Source organism: Channa argus, chromosome 21, assembly GCF_033026475.1.
Source record: "Channa argus isolate prfri chromosome 21, Channa argus male v1.0, whole genome shotgun sequence".
NCBI classification, from domain to species: domain Eukaryota; kingdom Metazoa; phylum Chordata; class Actinopteri; order Anabantiformes; family Channidae; genus Channa; species Channa argus.
Window position 1 is genome coordinate 5,842,918 of NC_090217.1, and position 23,235 is coordinate 5,866,152.

At 40.8% G+C, this 23,235-nt stretch overlaps 2 protein-coding genes across 4 annotated transcripts in view; one reads left to right on the top strand and one right to left on the bottom strand.

The window, feature by feature from the left end:
• The window catches only part of ptn (pleiotrophin), a 36,715-nt gene extending 24,598 nt beyond the window's left edge, over positions 1-12,117 (top strand). The window contains exons 2-5 of the mRNA XM_067490271.1: positions 1,137-1,231; positions 1,529-1,702; positions 4,839-5,000; positions 11,297-12,117. Of these exons, the coding sequence (XP_067346372.1) occupies positions 1,137-1,231; positions 1,529-1,702; positions 4,839-5,000; positions 11,297-11,352 (487 nt within the window). The 3' untranslated portion in view covers positions 11,353-12,117. The remainder of the gene's footprint in view (positions 1-1,136; positions 1,232-1,528; positions 1,703-4,838; positions 5,001-11,296) is intronic.
• Positions 12,118-12,162: 45 nt separating this feature from the next.
• The window catches only part of chrm2a (cholinergic receptor, muscarinic 2a), a 70,449-nt gene continuing 59,376 nt past the window's right edge, over positions 12,163-23,235 (bottom strand). For all 3 annotated transcript variants that reach the window (XM_067490268.1, XM_067490269.1, XM_067490270.1), the window contains exon 3: positions 12,163-21,459. In XM_067490268.1, coding sequence (XP_067346369.1) covers positions 19,913-21,418 — 1,506 coding nt within the window. In that variant the 5' untranslated portion in view covers positions 21,419-21,459 and the 3' untranslated portion in view covers positions 12,163-19,912. The remainder of the gene's footprint in view (positions 21,460-23,235) is intronic.

The following is a 23,235-nucleotide window of genomic DNA, read 5'->3' on the forward strand; positions in this document are numbered from 1 at the left end:
TGTAAAACCTTGGTTAGAGTTTAAACATCAGCAGTTCTCTGCAATTATTGGACAACAAAGAGAGAGAGAGTAACCAAAGTACATTTTTTCATTGTGCACTGCAGCCTGTCGCTTTTTTCTGGCTTTAGTTTAGCAGGCGTAATCTGATCTAGAGCAAATATTTCACACTTCTTTGCACCAGTTTGGACACCCAACGTTTTACTTATATCGGAGCACTGATGAGATACGAGTGCCGTCTCCATTTCCATCAGCTGTTGGGGCAAAGGTTGAATTGCTGCTGTATCGCACTAAATCAACATGCGAATGCATTTTCTTTCCTATAAAACATTTTAAAAAAGCAGATTTCCAAACCTTCTTGCTCGTTGCGTTGTGAGTTTAGCTGCAACATTACTGTGTCCCTTGAGTTGTTATTAGCACTCAAATTTTAATGAAATTATTACAATTATTAAATTTACTGGCATTTACTTAAGCCCCTAGATGTTTCTATTAAAACGCACATCTCCATCATATTGCTGGCAGGCAGTAGGTAACTCATCGAAACCATCCAATGGCATGATGCAACTGAAATGGGCTGCTAGAAGCACAATGTGACATGCATTAGCAGAGAGACAGAAGGCCTTGACAGATAGTGTTGCCTTTTTCGTGGGTTCGTAACGAAAAAATTTAAACTTTGTTAAACTTTCTTTATTGTGTCAGACTACAGGAGGCAGACAAACAAGAGTTCTGACAAATTAAATCAAACTCACATGGTGACTTTATCTAACCGTGACAACATTTCACAGAGATTGACTGCGAATACATCCTTGACTGACAGTGTAGCAGCAGTGCAGACAGTCAAAATGCTGAAATTTGAATCCAACGTGATGAAAATGCCATAAGATGAGAGATGGGAGAGATTTCCCTGCCTTTTTCTCTGGTCTCATGAGACTTGGGGACAACTATGGCTTTTTTGTCCTACCTCCTGTCCTGCACCAAACAGCTTGGTGGGTGGGGGGTGGGGGTCACCATAATCGACACACAATAGAATTTAAAAACTCAGGCTGAAGGTCACCTCAGACCTCACACAGACATTTACAGTGTGATAACACTTAAACTACTTCTTCCTTTACACATTTTAAGTCTTGTCTGTCTTTCAGGATGAATGGGCAAAAGCTGTGGACACGGGTGGCCATGATGGCGCTCCTGGTGCTAACGACAATGGCAGCTGAAGGAGGCAAAGCAGACAAAATAGGTGAATGTTGCAAACCAGCACTATGTTTGTTAGAAGATGCAAAAGTACTTTCCTGAATAAACCTTATCCCTAAGGGTAAGTGTCATCACTGCCCAGAGGCAGGACTGTTAACAAGGTTCGTCTTGACTACTTATTTAGCTGGACACAACTATTAAACATACATGAAAATGAAAAACAGGCCTTTTGGGTTGAAATAATTTGTATTTGTGTAGTATTTTTGTTTCAACAGACTTGAAATATCTCTGGCTCTGTGCAGGTTACAACACTGGGGTTAAAAGTGTGTTTTGGATTCTACAGGAAAGAAGGAGCGCAAGTCGGACTGCGGGGAGTGGCAGTGGAGCGTGTGTGTGGCCAATGAAGGCGACTGTGGACTAGGCACCAGGGAGGGAACGCGCACTGGCACTGAGTGCAAGCAGACCATCAAGACCCAACGCTGCAAGATCCCCTGCAACTGGAAGAAGAAGTTTGGAGGTGAGAAGTGCTTAGTTTAGACTCAGATTTTAATGAGTGCAAACACTAAGAAATGTACCTGATATTTCTTACTGCATAATCATCAACCACTAGATGAACCAGAGCCCTCTGAGAACCCCACATCTCCCATTGGTGTATGGCAGCCTTGCATTCACACAGACATAGGTCCTATTTCCACGATGGGAGTGAGGCTAATTAGCAGCCCAGCAGAAATATATGCTGAGGATATGTAACAAAGATAATCATCCCAAACAGCAAATTTGTCAGTGGCTTTTTGAGCTTGAGACTTTGCAGCCTTAGCAGCCGAGATGTCTTGCAGTGACAAGCCTCAGGGACTTTTGTCCCCCCCAGTAAGTCCTGTCAGGCAGATGCCTGCTGCTCTGCGATGAGCCTGTCACGATTGATGAACACACTGCAGGAAATAATGGGCCCGCAAACCGGCTCCATACACTAAACTGTAGCAGCAAAAGTTTTGGCATTGTGGCAATAAGTTACACGCTGCTTTAAATTGTAAAAGAGAAACTGATAAAAGGAAAGAAGTGACAAATAAGCCCGTGTGTTGTAGAGGCTCATCTTTGTAAACCAAATTAAAAAGATAAGTACTGTGGCATTTGGTGCAAGCACGCCACAAAATGCGTCACCATAAGTGGGAAAAGACCCTGCTATTTAACCTTGGCAGCTAAACCTGTGGTGCTGCCCAGTGAAAGTGTTTTTCATTGATGTAAAGATTAATTAGCCAGTAGACTAACGGGCTCAGTACCTGTATGAACCATACTTCATTAAGCAATACCATTATGTAACTTTAGGTACTACAACAAAAACATGTACTCTTGTAAATATGTGGTTTCCTATTGGTACAGTTCTGAGATGCAGAGCATGAAAGATTTGACCACATAAGGCAAAACTATTTTGTCTTATTACCACCAAGATATATCCTTAAAAACAAACTAGTGGGCTGTGGGGAGGTTTAAGCTTATATGGCATTTGGTCTGAACTGGCTTTGTAATTATAAAGTAGGAAAAAGAAAAAGATGACAATCAATTTCAGAATTAGACATGAAGTATAAATGCTGTATAATGAACAAGAGAGTCACAGCTGCACATTTTATGATCGTAAATATGCTTGATAAATAGGTTAAATTCAAGAGAATTAATATTTTAATATAATTTGTAAGTTGGAAGTCTGATTGATTTTCAGCAGTGATACATGGATAAAAATTCAGAACAAAATTAACAACAAATTTCCATTGGATTTGTTATATATCAAACATTGTTGTACATTTTTAGCAAATTTAAGTTACTGTAGCAGGAAAAACACATTTATAATAACAATGATAATAGGGGCGTTCATTCAATGGAAGCATCTATACAGCAAGCTGAAGTGCTTTTAAAATATTTAAATGTTTTTTAAAAAGTTAGAGACCATCATTCTTGAAAAGAAAAAAATAGATAAAGGAAGGAATAGATAGAAAGTAGAACAGGAACAGGAAATAGAACCAGAACCTTATCGCTCAAAATCATTAAAAATACATTTTTTATTTATGTAGCGCCTTTCAAACAGATTTAGGGAATTCAAAGTGCTTTACAGATGACTGAAGTTTAAAAAAAGCAAGCAGACAATAGAATATAAAAACAAAACAGTGATAATTTAAAAAAGTAAAATTAAAATGAAAATAAAAGAATGAGACAGTGGGACTAATGCACACAAATAAAAGATAAAAATACGTTATTTCTATTTCTAATAAATGACAAATGATAAGAACACAATAAAACAAATAAAATTAAGATAAAACTTTAGATAACAGACAAAACAGTTGAATAAAACATGAGACAAATGACAAGAGAAAAAAAATAAAACAACAAAAGTGCAACGTAAAAACAGTCCATCTCGTCCATTTTGGTTTTTCTTTTTCTCTGTTTTAGTCATCGTGACAAATTGGATCCTAAACAAGTTCTACAACGTGGCTATTCTTTTCGTAACGCTCAACTTTAAACCCGTTTACGTGAAATCTTTAACATGCAGCGCTAACGAGTTACATTTTCTGATGGCAAACCAAGAAGTTTGGGATTCTAAATGATTTTACAATTTCCACCCATTGAAGAATTCGTATGCCGAAGCCTCGATGATGAAGGAGGCTGTTCACACTTGCACAGCCAATTTTTTTTGCCTACTTGTACGTGACATCTCAAAGAGGACATGGGCTGCCTGGCCAAATTCCCAGGAGCCAGCAAGGAAGGTCCCTCTTAGAGACAAATTATAGGTATGGAGGCGCATGGTTTTAAAGTAAATGCACAGCAAGTCCCTGTGGGATTCTTGCAGAAACGGCCCTGTCACTCTTCTCTCTCAGCTCTCCGACACTCCTTCTTGCTCCTCACCCTTTCTCTCACTCTCCCCTGGCCCTGATGAGCACCCTGGGATCTCAGGGAGCTGATGAAAGCGTGTCAGAGCCTTGGGGGCTGAGCAGCAAGAAAATAATGGGAGAGAGAGATGAGAGATGTGGACATGCAGCACTGGACACAAGCACACTTATGCACATAGTAACACCACACACACACACACACACTTTTCTATAACGTACACCAGCAAGTACTACCATCCTCTAGAGCAACATTACATCATGTTGGGGTTGAGTTTAGGCAGATTACATTTTCTACCCACTGGAAGCACATGTGAAATTTATGTTAGGTGCTGTGGGAGGTACTTTCACCGCTCGGCTGCCAAGACCATATATGTCCGTGATGAACAGCAGCTGGGCTAGTTCTGATGAAATTCATCTGTTGGTGGCTTTCATATAGGGAATAAGATCAAAACTGTAAAGTGCCATCTGTTCCTGTTAGCAAAAAAGCTACACGCATCTTTTATTTTGTTGTTGAGAGCCTTACGACGAGCTCTCAGCACAACTTACTCTGCTGGGAAGGAGATGAGCCAAGTAAATTATACCAAAAAGCCATTCAAAGTCTGTGACTCACAACTTTTCAGACTCAAGGGGTATGTTCCACTGACTGACTGATTTCAAATGACGTTTAAAAACAACTACGGAAGCTGCAATGGGTCATTTGTTCTCCATTTGATCACCAGAGCTGCCTCACCAACACAAAAAGCACCTGATGACTTCACCTTTTTTGTGTTACTACAGGGGAATGCAAGTATGAATTCCAGGATTGGGGGGACTGTGATCTGGCGACGGGCAAGAAGAATAGGACGGGTGTGCTGAAGCGAGCGCTCATGGATGCAAACTGCGCTACCACTGTCACAGCCACCAAGCCCTGTGGGAAAACCTCCAAGACCAAGCTTCAAGGTAACCGTATAAGCTGAGAGGCGTACATCCTTACTCGCACGACAAGCTGAGCCTGTCACTAACAAAGGGGTGTGCTGAGGTCCTGCTGCTGAATGTCCCGTGTCTTCAGCAATGTAGCATAAGCTTCCCTGCGCTCCTACAAAACGAGGCGATAGTTTACTATTCAGAGACAAAAACAATAAATCAGAAAGTTACTCAAATGTTGTTTTTCCAATTCATTTGAATGTGATGTAAGTTAAGTACTCATCACTCAACAGAAGTGTGTTAAGTTAGTTGTTAGAAGCAGAAAAATCCAAGTCAAGGTGAAGAAAATTAAGTGAAGTGCAATCAAAATCATAATATTATACCTAAAGGAGTAAAACACCTTCAATTGTTAGTTTCAGGACTATGATGTTTGTATAGTCTTTATATCATATAAATTATATTACTTACAATCTCATATCATGTGTAAAAACTACACTATTATTAGACTTTTGGTCAAATTTAGCAGCTTTGGCCACTCAATTACTCAGTTCTTATTAATGTACAGCAGCACCTTTTGTGCAGGTTAATGAAATGAACAGAGCTTTAAAGGTGATTGAGAAGTTCCAGAGAAGGCATCCAAAATGAGGACGAGACTAATGCACACAGCATAAAGAATCTAGCGTCCCCTAACTCAATGACAGTCTATCCCAGTTGTCAGTGGGCGAGAGGCGGGGTCCACCCTGGACAGGTCTCCAGTCTATCTCAGGGACACACAGACGGACAACCATTCACACTCACATTCACACCAAAGGGCAAATTGGGAGTCGCCAATTAACTGAACGTGTATGTGTTTGGACTGTGGGAGGAAGAAAACCCACAAAAGCACAGGGAGGGCAAACTCCAGACAGAAAGCCCGCAGGTGGATTTGAACCAGGGACCTTCTAGGTTTGAGACAACATCGCTAACCAGTCCACCAATGCTGAAAAAATGAATTAAAAAAATATCTAATTCAAATAAAACAACAGACAAAATGCAATGAAAAAAAGAATATCATCACCTAAAAAGGTTTTGTTCAGCTGAATCCTTCCAAATTGTGATGTCAGACCATTGAGGGCTCAGCATAACAACAGTTGGCAAGGAGGCTAATAGCACTTTGTTGTCAGTTTTTGCGAGATCACCTTGATAAAAACAAAACAAAACAGAAAATCAAAAACAACAAAACAACAGCTTTCCACCATCTCCTATCGTGACAGTGTGACTGTGCCTGGCTGTCACACAACCCCCGCCCCCCCCCCCTTTTATTTCAACCTTCTCTCTTCTTCAGAAACAGCCTGATCACATTTAGGGAAACCAGTTTGGGTTTAGGGCCACTATCCACTACAGACAAATCAGATATCAATATCAACTCAAACATAAAATAAAAATAAAAAAATCTTTATCCAAAGCGACTTACAAGTGAGTCTAAAGTGAATATTCAACTAATGATATACAGGAAGAATTATTCCAGGACTTTCTGGCACTGTTTAATCAGTGTAAACAGTTACAGGGAATGTTAGCTTATTTGGTTTGTTAAATTAATTATTGCTGAAGGGATGTTTACCAGTTGGATGTCTCAGTTTCTTCAGCAGAGCGTCTGATCTTTGTCCTGCCAAGCTCCCATGTTTTTCACTGTTTTATTTCAATAAACACAGAGGTCAGAAATTAAAGAATCAAAACAAGTCTTGGTTTAATTGGGATAAATTAGCAGCAGTGTATTAATTGTATAAGGGTGAGTTTTCTATTATGTGAAAGTGAACTTCTTTTATACCCTAATGATAATTACCGTATAATTACAGTAGATATTTCTCTTGTCTCTTGGCACATTTTAAACTAAATCCAGCAGAGCCTTGCAATGACTTCGTCTCAGGCAGTGACGGTTGTGATTCTCATTCATCACATCAGCGTGATGGAAATCCGCCTACTTAAGTGCTAAGTTGAAGCGGTGAGTGACAGTGGTGAGGCAGGGGTGAATAGGTTAACTCAGTATTCAGCTGTAATTACATGCTTTTAGCTTTTTTTAGTCGCGTCAAAGACATTAAAGTTAGGAAGCCCCCCCCCCCAATGTTCTTCTTCAATCTGCAGTTATCAGAATACTTCGGTTGCCATAAATTTGAACAAATGGGAGAAAGCTCAATAACCACGTGGACGCGTGTAGAATGTATTACAGCCAGGACGGAGATAAGAAAGCATTCAGTTCACTTCAAGTGAGTCAAAGCTCTTGGTTCATGTAGTAAACAAGGGTGTGTTAATAGCCCTACTGTGAATGTGCCATTGTCCAAGCAGGATATAATGAGTGCAACGGTCATAAACTGCACCCTATCACGCTCAGCAGATGACATGTGTGCACTTGAGGTTTGCACACGGAGTTTGCTTAAGCCCACCGTCACTTCATCAAACAACCACAGTCAGGTCATAACACAATTTAAGCACTACTGAGACAGTCTTTTACTACAGGACGTCTGCGGCTGCAGTGCCAACTGTAACACATCTGTCTGCAGGGCTGTTTGTCTTACCATTTTATGCCAAACTCTGTTTGACTTTCAAACGGTGGCACATCATTAATGCACTGTGACAGGAAGTTCCTTGAGAAGCTGCGCTGTTTTTGCCATCTGTGAGTCTTTGCTGCAAACATGTGCTAAAGGAAGCCACTGTCAAAATACAGAGAGGAACCCTGTCACTTCACTTTGTGTGATGAATGTTATTTGCCATAACAGGCTGACCTCTCAAATAAAAAAAAAAAAGAAAAGAAAACATTAGTTGCTTCAGCAACTGGCCAAAAATAAATTGACAATAGAAAGGATCACTCTTGTCTAGTGGCTTTAAAAGGTCAATTACAGTACAAAGTACATATGTTGCAGCTTGAAGCAGTGGAGTAACGTCAGCGAGCAGCGAGGGCTGAGGGATGACATTGCAGAGCTGCTGTCTGAGTGAGGTATGATTTCCCATGGCTGCCAGTTGGGTGATAAGCTCTGGGAAGCACAGGGGTTACTGGGAAGACCAACCAAAAAGGTGCTGTGCACCATGAGTTGCACAGGAAGGAGGAGATTTGTCTATGTTTTTCTGCATGTGTCAGGTGATGGCAGAGACACGGTCCACAGCAGTAGGATCTGAGGTCTTATGGACAATAGAGAAAATGTTTTGGCTTTGGCTTTGGGAGAAGAGGCCATCTAACCTCGGGCTGGGAGCAGAGAATCTGCAATTCTGAGCAGCCACCATGGGTTTGGGCGATAGGTTTCCCCCGACTGCAGCAGGTGGCTGTCATGGAGGCAGCATCTGTCACTGGCAGATTCTGCAGGAGACAATGCTAAGAGGAGCCTTGGGAACGATCTGAGATTCAGAGTTGCGTGTCTTTGCTGTCTAGTCCAGGTGAAGCACAGACCCCGTGGAGCAAAAGAGAGAACAAAGAGTGACAGAAATGAAACATTATGAATGCCTGTAGAAACCTCAAGGTCCCCGCCTTCTCTTTCAGCACAACAGGAGCGAGTAGCACACCAGGGACTGTTTGGATGCCACTGTTGATTCCAGGTTAAACAAAAGGCTTTGTTTGGATAAATCTGGTGTCTCTGAATGTGTTTGGAGCGAATTTGTTTGCACTCTTCTTGCTGGACAGGCAGGTGGTCGGAAACCAAAGACATGCGTTCACAGTCAAACATGGTATAAATACTCACGGGGGAGGCAGAAAACATAACTGCAAAGCTGTGGAAATAAGAAAAGACGCTTTGGAGTTTGAATTTATTTGCTGTAACTTGCAAATACTACATTTTACGCCCATTTTGGCAGATTTGTGTTTCCACCTAAAGCATCTGACAGTCACAAGAATTCGTTGAAGTCTTATTATAATAAATTTATCAGTGAGGAAATGCAGACGTCTCTCTTGATTTAGCTACTGAAGACATCCTAAACATTAGAATGGTGTTTTTTTGATGCTTCTTCCACTCTTTTTACACTCTTTAGTGTATCATATAGCCACAGGCACCCTTTGGTGTCTCCATCGGACCCTCCGGGAGCACCGCCTTTTGATGCCACGGGAACCACTTTATGTATACACACCAAAACGGATTCAGGGTTAGGCAATAAAACTTCAGGGTAAGGTTAAGTTACAAGATAAATGGAACCCTACAAACAGGGACAACAGCACACACGTAGTAATTTACTATAGTAACCACGTGCGCCACAGTCTGTATCGATCATCTTTAAAGTGCACGACATTAGTTTTGAACCCTGGACTCCTGTGGAAAAGACCTGTATCGTGTGTCATGGCTTTATGCATCAAATATTGAAGCGTTTAGGTTTCCGCTGTACTACACTGAAAAGTCGATCACTAACAGAAACGGGTGCCATAAGCATCAGCATGTAACGCAAAGGAACATCAATTTAACTCCTAGTCAACGGGGCCACCAGCAGAGTCGCGATATGTTTAAGTGTTTAAGTAAATGTTTAATTATGCATTTGTTTAAGTAAATGCATTTGTGGAGGTATTTTTACTGTAAATGTTCATCAAGTAAAAGTAGTAGTAGTCTTAATGCATACATTTGTAATTAATTAATTTGTTCAGAAAGATTATAGTCAATAGTTACAAAATGAACTACAAAAGTAGCATAAAAATAAGATAAGCAAGTAAAAACAGAGGTAGCTAACAAATGTATCTGTTACATTGCACCACTTCATGAAATTTCAAAAGTCAGATTCTCCTCTTAACTCAAATTTGGGAAAACATGTAGTCACTGTGTTTTGGCCTAAGGCAGATTAAAGCCAGAGAAAGCAGCAAAGGCCTAATTATGAGCACGTGTCAGAGGCAAAGAGGAGGGCGAGCAGTGTCATGTACTAATGTGCATATGCAGCAGAAGGTACTGCAGCCTGGTATGAGTGAGAGAGACCCCATCTCAAATACCGAGCAGATAAAACACAGCGTGAGCATCCCCTCTTCCCCAGGGAGCTGAGAAAAAAAAAAAAAAAGTGTAGAGAAAATTAAAAAAGATCAATGAAAACAAGCAAACATGGACGAGTCATTTCTGTATTTGCATGGGTGAGAGCACATGACTGTGGAAGATTGTTAAGAAGATTTTCTCACAGTGCACATTCAGAAAATTAAAAAAAAGCTTCACACTCAGCTGAAATTTAATATACTAAGCTTCCGTTGTTGCTGTTCAAAAGTGCTTGTTGGCATCTCATTAGAGTGTTTGTGAGTTGTGGAGGTGTCAGTTAACATTGAGTGAAAAATTACTTCAAGGTTCATCTTAAAAGTCTTTTCATATATTACAACATGATGTCTCGTTTCAAACACTGACATTTTTATTTATCACCTCACTATTGGATTTTGTTTGGACATTTTAATAAAAATCTGAGTTTTCCCATAGTTTGACCTCTGAAACACCACCGTTTAGTAAAAATATGTGTAGCTACTCTCTTCACATGTGAGCCAAAGACGATCTTATGTGGGAGGATCTAATTTTAGTGGCAGTGCAGCAGTGGGAACTTACTTCGGTACGTGGTCTGAGGACAAGGGAGTGAATTAGAGAAGCTGACATCTCTGTCTAAACACACAATAAGCTGAAAAGCCAACAGAGACTGGTTGTGCCTAGTATTGTAGAAAAACAAATACATGTATAATATGAATGAATTTAATAAACCTCAGGCTGATACAGCAAAACCCAACCCAACCAAGACCTGCTGGTACCCAAGAGTTTTGGATCGGATTCATACAGAGATTTAGAAATCATGTTTGAGTTTTGGGTCCCATTCGACCAACTGTGGGATGTCAGAACGTATAGGTGTGGACCCACATGGTGTTTGACCATAGAAAGAAAAAGACAATTCAGCTTAGGGACAGAGAAGCAGAGATCCAAACATCCTGGCACATTGACAGACCAACAAACAGCTCACCAAACGCTGGCTAACCGAAGTGCTGCAGGTTTTGCACTCCTGTTGTTCACCAGAGCGTAGAGGCCATAAAGCAGAAAGCGAAGCCATAGACTTTGGCTTCTGTCATGGCTGCCAGGTACCAATCCACTGTTGCAGGAAGTTGATAAAGCTCATTTTTCATGGGGCACACACCAGGCCACGAAATCAATCCTCGAGAGGCAGCGTGACCGACTGCTTTCAGCGTCACAGCCCTAAACCTGCAAAAACTAATTAAAACCCATCTGGCTGATTATGACAATTCGTAGCGGAGCACGGATGCTCTTCATGGAAACAATGGGATTCATATATTTTCAAAAGAGACACCACTGGCAGAGGAATTGTGAAAAGTAAACACGGTGGGTCGTCACTCTTCGTCTTTTCTGTTCTTCCAGATGCAAAGAAGCAAAAAAAGGAAGGCAAGAAGCGAGACCGCACTCAAATGGACTGATGAGCTCGTTTGTCTCGGAGAGGAAGGAAGAAGATGGTGGAAAAATGTCCACTGCCCTGTTTCAACATGGTTCCTCTTTATATGTCCTGTAGGTTGACAGTAGGAGCCTATAGAGCTGTGACAGAGCCAGTGGAAATAAGACTTTTAGTGACAGCAAGTTTTTACTTTTCCTTCTTTTTAGCACCTGATAAGAAATGTTGCATTAGGAGTTATAATACTCAGCAGTAGGGGCACATAATGAATATGGAGATTTGTTTACTAGTGTTCTCACCTAATTATATTATTTTCTAGGATTATTTTCGGAGAAACAAATTGGATAGGATTTGCTTTACAGTTGCATAGCCTAACTCTAATTTGGAGAAGTCGTTGGTCCATGCCCCGGCTTAATGAAGCCGTTTGCAAGAAAGTGAAGCCTCTAAACATCTTCACTTAATTAATTTGAGCAAAAAAAAACATTCACTATTTCTCAAGTGGTTAATGCCAGACAGGTTATAATATTTTTTAGTTCCAATAACAGCAAGAACAAGATAGCTTTGTCTGCAGCGTGCATGAATAAGCTCCTCTACAACCATGTAAAGTTTGCAAATTGTAACTCTTGAAAGTTTTTTTTCCCCCCTCCCTGCTGCTCTGTTGTACCTCAATTTCTACCCACCAATTTTTACTCCTGGCTGTAAAAAAAAACAAAAAAAAAAACCCACTGTTGTAGTTCTCAGTTGGTGTTAACATTCCTCTTTCCAAAAATAAAAAATCGAAAGGTAGAAAAGATCACCAGTGTCTTTCGCCCTACGTCAAAAACACCAGAAAGTTACAACACGTTTCATATATTTTTATTGGAATTTCATTCTGAGAGAATATGGCACAATGAAACCACTTAATGCAGTCGATCTTACAGTGTCAGAGGTGGCCGGTGACAGTAACACTCATTGTCCAGAACAAATAATCAAGAATGCTTCGAAAAAAAAGAAATCGAGTCCATTGTTACTGTACAGGAAGTATCATATCAGAGGAGGAAGGAGAATAAATGTGGGTTTCTTGAAGGAAAAACATTCATATAGTAGCTATTAAACACGTGTATGTACATTTTAAATGCACCGCATCCAAATTACATAGAATGTAGTATCATATATTTATATACAATGCAAACAATACTGTTAAATTTTATTTTCCTATTGCAAGAGAAGCCACAAGCCACAGTCAGTGAATACACAGTGAACACCTACATACAGAAGCAAATGAAAAATGAACACTTCAATGTACATTTAACACTTGCTGCAGGCTACTGTTATTTTTTTTTTGTGGTTTTGTTTTTGTTTTTTTTGCTGATTGTTTCAAATTATTGTTAATCGGGACCCTGTAAAGTTCAGATCGGGTCAAAGAACTCAACCTTTACCACTTTGGTTGTTCCACAAAAAGAAAAAAAAAAAGAAAAAACTTTTCCCCAGGTATGTTAAAATTGCAAAAGTTATAAAGTGTGTCCAGTGTGATGGCAGATGACCAGCTTCTTCTCGAGGTGAGTGTGAAGTCTCATATATTTACAGGTGAAACCAAAATGAAGCCCTTGCCTCTGGGCCTTCCCGTCACACTGAAACTAAGTTTGAGCTTTTGTCCTGTCCTCCTCTCGGGTTTTTTTTTTCCCCGGTTTGCTCTATTTTTCCCCCTCTGGCTGCAAAAGTCACTCTTATAAATCCCCTGGAACGCTGCTCTGAAGTTTAAAAGTTCGGATCCAGTTACTCATTTTATAAGGCAGGGATTTATTCCAAAGCAAATCATACTTGTAGAAATGCACATATATTGAAACCTTCATAACCAACAATTATCAAGTGCTAAAAATCTTTTCAAACAAAAGAAACTCTCTGGCTGTACATTGATCATATACTAATTTGCAACACTACGGTACATTTCTACAGAAACGTGATTACAAAATGTGATAGAAAATGTACAATATTATACATTTACACACAGATCAGTGTCTAAGTGAGTCTTTGGAAGCTTGTTGCTATTGAAAGACTGTTTAAAGAGGAAGGAGTGAGGACAGAGAAACACTGTGTGCATCTTCCCTGATGTGTGCCATGATATTTTGTCCAATCTGATGTTTTCATGCTGAGAATGCCATTTAGAAAAATAAAACACCACACAGCAAGCTGCATGCACACACACGCACACACACACGCACACACACACACTCACTCTCTCGCTCAAATGACAGCATTGATCGAGATATAATGACAGACAGAGTTTGCACAGGAAACCACATAGGAGAAATGCGGACACACACACACACACACACACACACACACACGGATAATCAACCACAATCACACTCTTTGCCTGCAGGATCAAACTGAAATACGTTACTCTTGTGTCTGCACTGTACCGTTTCTGATAAATTATTTCAAAAGACACTGAGATGAAGATTTTATATTGTTCAGTCCAAAGTTCATCTGCAATCAGGCAGCGGCTGTTACAATAAATTACAGTAATGGGAGCTCAGAGCTGGGAATAACAATGTCTGACAAAAGGAAAAAAAAAACGGTAATTTGGAAAGGCTGAGCAACACGCTCTTTATCGTGCATCACACTGACAACTTTCAGCACATGCACACTGAAGATACAACAGGGATTTTAGGATAAAAGAGCAATTTGTTTACGTCACTCTGGAGAAGGCACTTCAAATTGCTCTGTACAATCTGGCGATATACATACGTTCCATCTTAGCACAGCACCTGTCCAAATGTGGGATTTCTGCATGGCTGCACCAAGCTGTTGAGGTTATTCTCAACACCGGCCCCAAAGAGTGAAGCCAGAGAAACCTCAATTTCCAAGTCATCTCTGATAACCATTACATGTAGTATGTACTCCGTAAAAGGAGTGTAGCCCTTTGACAGAAGCCGTATGAAGAGGAGCCCAACTAGCTCTGACGGCACTTTATGATCTGTTGATTACAATGGAAACAATGTTTACAATAGTCATATTAGACAGATGGACGTTGTGAGGTCTGTCCTGTACACGAGCAGATGTCCCTTTAAATGGACATGTAAAGTTTCCAGCTTATGATCAGAACCACTAAGTAAGAAACTATGAATTCTGTTTGCACAATGTGAGGATGACACACAATAAAAGTGCAGGAGGGATGGTAAACAGCGCCATATCACACTGTGTTTACACCAGGCGGCAGGTTTTGTCTGGGACACTTAAATTCCTGCGGCAGAACTCTTGGCTGACCTGTCTAGAACTGCTGGGACTTCACCAAACATGGTCCACATGCAGTAGGATCCTCTAGCTTTGGGTTTTGTCACTGACAGGTTCCCCGCCCTCCCCCTATCCTCCCATCTTTTCACCCTCCTCCCCTCAAAACCCCCCAGTAACCATGACTACTATGGCGAGCTTATCTGTTTCATATACACAGCGTGTTCACATTGTCTGACAACACCCACTTCCCCTGTTTCCAACACAAAAGACAACCTCTGACACAACAACATCGTGTTGTTCTCATCTCCTGAACGACTTGGCAACAACAATGGGGGAGAGGGGAGTAAAATTCCTCATGAGAACTTTGCTCCTGTGATAACAACCGAAAGCACTTTTGTTTTTTTAGACGCCATCGCCTTCCATCAAACACCCCAGCGGCTGCTCTAACTGGGACCCGTGGTCCATTCGCTGGAGCTCCGAGCCACTTACTGTCCTGCTGGTCTCACTCAAATGACAGCTTAGGAAAAGATTAATCAGATACTCTGGAAGGCTCTTTGCCGACTAGTGAGATGTGTGACAGACGTCAGACAGACACGGCTCCACTTATCAATGTGACGCACGGCTGAATGTTGAACTTGGACGGACGCCTCAGGTTCTGCAGAAACGTCCCAGATAAAATGGACCATCTATGCATGTGCAGCAGTGGTGGAATTATCTTTTTTTTTTTTTTAATGAGGAAGGAGCAATGACAGAGTCTATATAACACTAATTACTCTGCACAAAGATCCTATATACACATCTCCTTCTTTGATACATGTTGCGAGTAGTTATGTGTCATCAACATGTTTTACTGTTTTTTCAAATGTCTGGTTATGTCTGAAAAAAACCCTAAAATATCCAGTTCATATTCTCTGAAAAAGAAAAAGGAACAACAGTTCTCATTTTAGGAGATGGAACCAATGAATACAAACCACATCCACACAAAAACGATGAAACAGATTAGCCAAGTTTGGACTGTTAAAAGTCAAAAAGAAGAAAGAAAGATATAAAATAAAGTTATCTGGGTCATCTTCTGGCTTAATTTCATAGTCCTCAAGCTCAAGCTGAGACTCCTGCTTGACATCACATGTCTACATTTGTCAGACTTGACAAAGTGCCTCTAGAGCCACAGCCCATGTGACTAGTAAACATACTTTGATATGTCAAACCAGTGGAGTGGCCTTTGAGTAAAAGGTTGAAGCAGTGATGCATTTTTACATAGTGATGTTCCAACGTTACTTCAAGTAAAAGATCTATGAGTTATGAGTAAAAATGTGACCAAAGAGGCAGTTTATTCTTTTAACACATGTAAATGTAATCTTGATTAAATATTGCACTAAACTATTGTCAACACTAACCTTTATCGTGGTTCACACAGTTTTCATTATTGTGAAAATTAAACACCAATGTCCTAATTTTACATTTATTAAAGTGCTCGTATTTGCCTAAAAACATACTTGACTACAAGTAATTCAAATACTTTACTCAGGTTGTACAAACAATAAAAAAATACTCGAATTAAAGAAGTACAGCTACTCCACCACAGAATGTGTTTTAAATAGTACTTAATTTGAGGCTGTTGATAAAATGAATGTATAGGTCTAATCATATTTATTCAACTAACTCCAGAAGGTCAGAGAGAAAAGCAATTACTTAAAAATAACTTTCTGTCATAAATTGGTGTGAAATGAAAACAGCAACTGAGCTGATTTTAACCAGTTTCTGTACTGACATATAATTAATACCTCATAATTTGTTAATTAGGTTTTGTAACAAACAAAAGTCACTAGTAACTAAAGCTGCAAAATGTAGTGGCTTAAAATGATGATATATTTCTCTGAAATGTGGAGTAAAAGTGCCAGATATGGAAATACTGCAGTAAAGTAAAATTCTATTAAAGCTGTACTTAAGTAAATGTACTTGATCAAATGTACTTAGTTACTGACCACCTCTGCAAACAATCGGGGAACCCAGGTCAGGACAGTAAGGACCACTGACGATAAAAAAAATGATTTACACGTTAGCTGTAGGGTGCCATCATTAATTCTCCACATAGTTGTGTGTACAGAAAGCAAAGGTTCATAGTTTGATAAAAGTAAAGTGACTCTCCCCTGACACAGACCATGTTCACGAGGTGGCCAGACAGACGCCACTTCTATTTATTTACTCTGTTTTACCCTGTTTCTTCTTTTTTTTTTTTAATATTTAAATTTAAATTTTACATTTTTTAAATAAAGTATACAAAATGAGCAATTTACAACTACGAACAAAAACCTAATTAGAGCCTTCAGAGTACATTGCCAGTTGTTTTTATCTTGCTCATGTTTTCCACTTGGCTGTTGCAGTCTCTCCTTTTCTAAGCTGCTGCTTTATTTCCTCTCTCTCTCTCTCTCTCTGCATGTTTTTTTTAATAACACACGAATCTGAAGATTCCCCATTGAATATCGGTATAGTTTACTATGATATTTAAGGGGTTTGGGGGGAAATCAAAGCAGACTGGGCTGCTGGGAAATTCTTAAACTTCCCGGCGGCCAGTGTCCATTAGTCTGCTGCCTAATGCAAAATTGATGTTTATTCCCGCGTGTTTTGAATGCAAATGCAAGGACGTTAACTCTGCACTACTTCTGCAGTGCACAAGCTGTGTAGCAGGAAAAAGTCTTAGATGAGAGCAGGACAAAGACAAAGAAATGCAACAGCAAACATGTGATATTTACATTACTGAAGTGGAGACTAGAGCACGCCCAGGACTGAGCGGAGCACTAAGTGGGGTACGGGCACGTAGCATGAGAGCACAAGCTGAGCGTGTAATGGGCGATCTTTTAATCTCAAATGTAGGTGTTCCACGCTGTCCCATAATCTGATCAGCCTCATGGCGCGTTCTCATTATACCGTATGTCCCAGATCGCTTTTTAAGGAGACAGCCTCGAGGAGCTGCTCAGTGCGGGCGTAAATCTTTGCAAAGCCCCCCTACCAGCCACCGTGGCAGCTTCCTGATGGCAAATGCTGCTGCATATTCATCACTCCAACTCAGGAGCACATAGAGTGTAGCTGAAAATTGCTAAATAGGGTCAAATGATGGATCACATGCATGTAAACACAGAACATACCTTACAGTTAATTGCTATTTAATTATTATCATTTCAATTAAAATAACTACAGCTATTCTAATTCTTTCATCTAAAGGTTTACAAAACAGAGAGACAGGAAAACTAGCCCTTATTTTAAATCACAAGGTGGTGACCTGTGATCTGAAGTTAAACTCCACTCTTGGAGCGAGCAAGCACGTCAGCATGTACACCCAGGCACACCTCGCACAAGAACACCCCCACACACTCTCACACACACACACGCACACACACACACACACATCTCAGTACACACCACACTGCGACATCAATCGCCTTCCCACAGACAGTAATAAGCCACAGCTCTGAGCTCCCATCACCTGTTGCACGCATGCAGTAGGATGCTTCCAAGCAGTGGTGAATAGGTTGATGGCAAACATTAATATCTTAATAGCTGCCATAAAACAGACATTTTTTTGGCAGGTATTGAAGCTGAAGTCAAAGAGCGCGACTGAATAATGCTACAACATTTATTATTTAGGAATTAATAAATACAAATGCCGTTGTTGCTAGGTACGTTTAGAGCTTTTTAAAATGTTCTTATAATACATTGAGAGGTTGTGTCCGGTGAATATTATTTGGTAAATTTGGAATCTGACTAAAATCCAAAATGTGAAATCAGAAAGTGATGGTTTTACATGTGTTATGTGGGAGAATATTTCTTGGCCAGGTGCAGAGACAGTGTTAGGGCCAAAAACAATAAAAAAAAAGGAGCACAGATATAATTACATGTAAAACCACAACTTTCTTGTTAAGTTTTGTTTGTACAGAATAAAGCCTATGAGGCGCCGGCGAAGGGGTTTTCACTCCATGTGAACCGTTTTCAGCGTTTGTGTTAAGCTACTCGCTCTAGGCTGAACGCTACCATCTGTACCGTGTACGAGCTACAGTGGGATATGATTCGTACACATTTTCCTACAAATTCCTGGCAAAAAGTGACTAACATATTTGTCAAAACCAAATCAAGGACTGAGGGAGAGGCTCAATAGGTAGAATCACAAATTTGCCTGTTTGGCTCAGATGATCAAATGATGTGCAGTGTCCATCATTTTTCTATCTAATGATTCCAAATGGGTTATGATCCTGTGATTAAATGATGATGAGAAAAAAAAAGAAGAAAAAAAAAACATCTCAGTTGCTTCCTACTCTTTTCAAAAAGACACTTTATTACAAAGCAGTTCCAGCAAGAACTGTTGTGAGTGAGGTTTGTGTAACCAGGCCAAGCTGCTTTTAAATATTTCAAATGTTATTTTTTTAATGCTGTGAGCACAAAACAGCAAACAGCACTGTTTGGGGGCAGAGGCAAAAATCAGGGGGTGGATATTTCAGGCTCCAGAAAAACAACACCTCTAAAATCCTAAATGAAAATTTAGGAAAGTAAAAGTTTTTATTTTTGTAATTTCGCCAATCTGCTCTTTTAAGTACAGTTTAGTTTTCTGTCTACTAGTTGGTCCCACTGTTGTGCAAAGTGGACAAGTGCAGCTTTAATATATTTACGTATGTGCTATGTATTGTTGACAAAGGATTCTCAATCATTGTTCGGGGGGCGGCTTCCAGCCCTGACCAGTACACAAGCTTCCCCGCTTTACCCTGCATGTTGCTGGTTGGAAGTGCTAAGATGACCACAGACGGAAAGAAGGCAGGCAGAGGGGCACACATGGGTTTACACAGAAACACACTCCAAGCTAGCACAAACCCATATGTGCACACACAAATAGAGTATACGCTGATATGTACAGTTATCTACAGGTATCTTCACTGAACTTTGAATTCAGTCAGCCCTATTTTCCCATTTTGAAGTTCTCTTATGTTTTCGTGCAGATCTTCCACCGCTCCATTAGGTTTTTTTGAAATCAGCTCGGTGTCACTCCCAAGTGCTCCCTGCTTTTACACACCCTCGTTTGCGAGCTCACAACTCCAAGTAACACAGAATCTTTCACATCCTTCCTCATCTACTCTGCTTCTGCACGACACGTCTCAATGCAACTGGTGTCAGTTGAGTTTGTGTAAAGTGCTACAACCGGTTATTGAGAGAGAAATTGAAAAACTCACGATCAAATTATGGAAAGCAATTTCAAACACACTCTTGCAGTTTTTGTCACGCTCAGAAACCTCTTTCCCATTCACACTCAGCCACTCTTATACATGGATGGCACACACGCACACAGGCATCTCAAATTTCAACGTTTCCTCCCGAGTGGCCCACATTTATCTGGCCGACCTACTGTTTTTATACTGGCAGAGAAGAAGATGTTTAAAAGTCTTTTTAAATGTGACATTGCACAGAGCATAACAGGCCGGGTTGATGGTGCTGTTGATGTAGCACAGCCAGTAACCAATAGTCCACACCGTGTTGGGGATGCAGCTGGCGCAGAAGGTGTTAATAAGCACCATCACGTTATAAGGAGTCCAGGTGGCTACGAAAGCTACCAGGATGGCCATTATGGTGCGGGTCACTTTTTTCTCCCTCGAAGGCGCCACTTTCTTCTTCTTGTTGGGAGGCTGCTTAGTCATCTTCACAATCTTTCGCGCCACGTGATTCTGCCGCTCTGAGGCCGGGACGATCTCAACCGTGGCATTGGATGGTGTGTAGCAGTCACCCTTGGGCGATTTAGTCTTGATCTTGATGCAGGTCAGCTTGGAGCCCCCTGCTTTTGCTCGCTGGCGAGGCAGGGGCTGGCTTGTCTCGGCGCTGTTAGCAGCGGAGGCTACCGCCTCCTCATCCTTCTGGTTGGACGCAGCCACGCTGCCAGATGTAGAGTCATTGGAGCTCTCCTTCTCTTCCCCTGGAGCACAGTTCTCCCTTGCCCCATCGTCACCTTCGGTTTCTCCCTCTGCGGTTGTTGAGGAAGGTCCTTTACCATTCTGCAGTTTTCCATCATGCTGGTTGGCTCCATCATCAGCATTCTGGCTCTGGGAATGTCCTGCGTCCTCCCCTGGTACGTTGTTGTTGTTGGGTTTTGGTGTGTCGTTCCCCCTCTGGCCAGGTGACAGGGTTTCTGGGTTGGCCCCTGATGGTTTGCGGTTGTCCTTCTTCACACGGCTCTTGCTGGCTCTGGAGATCTGCCAGTAGAGCTGAATCATGATGATGACGGGCAGGTAAAAGGCAGCAATGGCTGTGCCAAAAGTGACGGCAGCATTAGAGAAGAACTGGATGTAACACTCCTTCTCAGGCACTGTCCGCCCACCAACAATGAACTGCCAGAAGAGAATGGCGGGCGCCCAGAGAATGAAAGACAAGACCCAGGCTGCGGCGATCATCATTCCTGCCATCTTGGTGGTCCTTTTGACAGGGTAGGTGAGGGGCTTGGTGACACAGAAATATCTATCAAAGCTTATAATGAGAAGATTCATGACCGAAGCATTGCTGACAACATAGTCCAAGGCTAACCACAGGTCGCACACCACCGGCCCCAGTGGCCAGTAGCCTATTACGATGTAGACCGTGTACAAGTTCATGGAGCACAGTCCAATAATTAGGTCAGCACATGCAAGGCTGAATAAAAAATAGTTGTTGACAGTTTGTAAGTTCCTATTAACTTTGATGGAAAGCATGACCAAGATGTTCCCAATTACTGTAACCAAACTGAGCGAACCAGCCACCAACACGATGAAAACCACCTCCACAGTCTTGTAGGTGCTTTTGCTCTCTTGCACAACGTCTGTGTCATTGCCTTCAGAGGCATTCCAGTAGGTGAAATTGAATACATCCATGGCATTTGGTCTTTCGTTGCCACCTCCTACTCAGATGGAACCTAGAAAAGAGAACAAAAAAAGAAAAAAAAAAAGGAGTGAGATTTCTTGTAATGGAGGGGCTAAAGATGACTTCAGCTTTGTAGTCATTTAACGTTTTCTGAATGGCATGTGTGGCAGGGTCCTAGATAAAGAAATTATACTATTACATTTAACCCATCCATGAAAAAAACTGTTTTGTTTCAGTAAAGAACCATCAACCATTTTCGTCACTTCAGAATTCAGGAATTTGAGGTATTCAATAAAACAAAACAAAACAAAACAATTATTTAAAGCACTTTCAGACTGTAAAATATATTCAGTGTCATCTTTGATCATCCAACCAGTGGTAGGTTATAAAACAAATGCATGACAGTGTTACATAAGCTTTTTAAGCCTAAGAGCAATTCATCAAATAACAGTGACAATTTTGACTGTACAACAATCAGATTGTTGATTAGAAGCACAGATATCTGGCACAGATATTTTTCATAATCAGTGTGTAAATAACATCTCCCCATTAGACACCTGCTTCATTATAGAGAAAAGCTGACGACAAAGTCTAAATGCACATGGATGAGCAATGAAATGTGTGAAGACAAATGCGATGATCACGATGATGCTGAAAAGTTTCACGTCAGTCGCATGAATCGGTTGCTAAATTAGAAGTCTATCTCTATAAAAATGTTTTCACTCACAATGCTAAATATGAACCACCTGCAACACAAGGACAGCAACTTCAGACAGGCACCTGCAAATGAAACTCGCCGTTAAGAAATCCAGGTGATACATTTTCAACTGTAATCCAACTGATTCTTTATTTTCTTTAAAAGTGCTCAAAACTCGACTTTTTTTTCCGGGCCTTGATGAGCATTTAGAGCTTAATCCACCTTTGACCTGTGTATGATGTTTTAAAGCACACAATGTGGGAAGAGTCTAATTAAACAGCACACACAGTCCACAACAGCTCAATAAAAACTTTAAAATGGAATTATTGACAAAATTTGGAGCTTATCTTCAAAGGCCCATTTTCAGAGTGCAGTTCAAAATAATTTTTTGGCATAGCACAAAAAATAAAGTTCTTTTGATCCCCAAGTGATACACTCACTCACTCTCAAATACATTAGCCTGTGTTGCAGACCTTTCTTTGATTTATAGGCTGCTCCGTTCTGCACCTCATCGACCTTTGATATTAGGAGCAATGTGGTTTGTATGCCCGACGTCTTGAGCTGGGCCGTAACTCTTGGGGTCAGTTCGAATGCTGTAGGTCACACTTGGTGGCTTATCGCATCTCAGTTTGACATAAATATCGTGGTGCAGTTGACTTTTCCCTCCAGCTTCTTATTGGTAAAGAATTGTAAAGAAGCCAACTGGTGTAGACTCACTTGTTTAAACCAGTGAAGATATTTCCTTCACCACACAGCTCTACCACAGCTCTTCTCTCTTTTTGTTTCCATTTCTTTCAACTATCATGATTATGACAATTTTTGTCATAATCTCTGGTTCACTCACTTGATTCGACCTTGTTGGTGACAAAAGATTGGTCATTAACCATCTGATGAAATTGAATGAGTGTGAAACGGATGAATCAGTGTTGCTGAAGTTAATGACTGCTGCACTACTGCAGCCCGAGAGCTGTCTTGTCCAGTATTTTGCTTTTCAGCCTAAGGTCTTTAACAGTTGAGCACAGTTGCTGAGTAACTAGTGAACATTTACTTATCTGCTGTTCCAGAAATCCCTAATCATTGCATTAGGCGTGAAGCTAAGCTGGCCTAATCCCCATAAAATGTTTAAGTCCG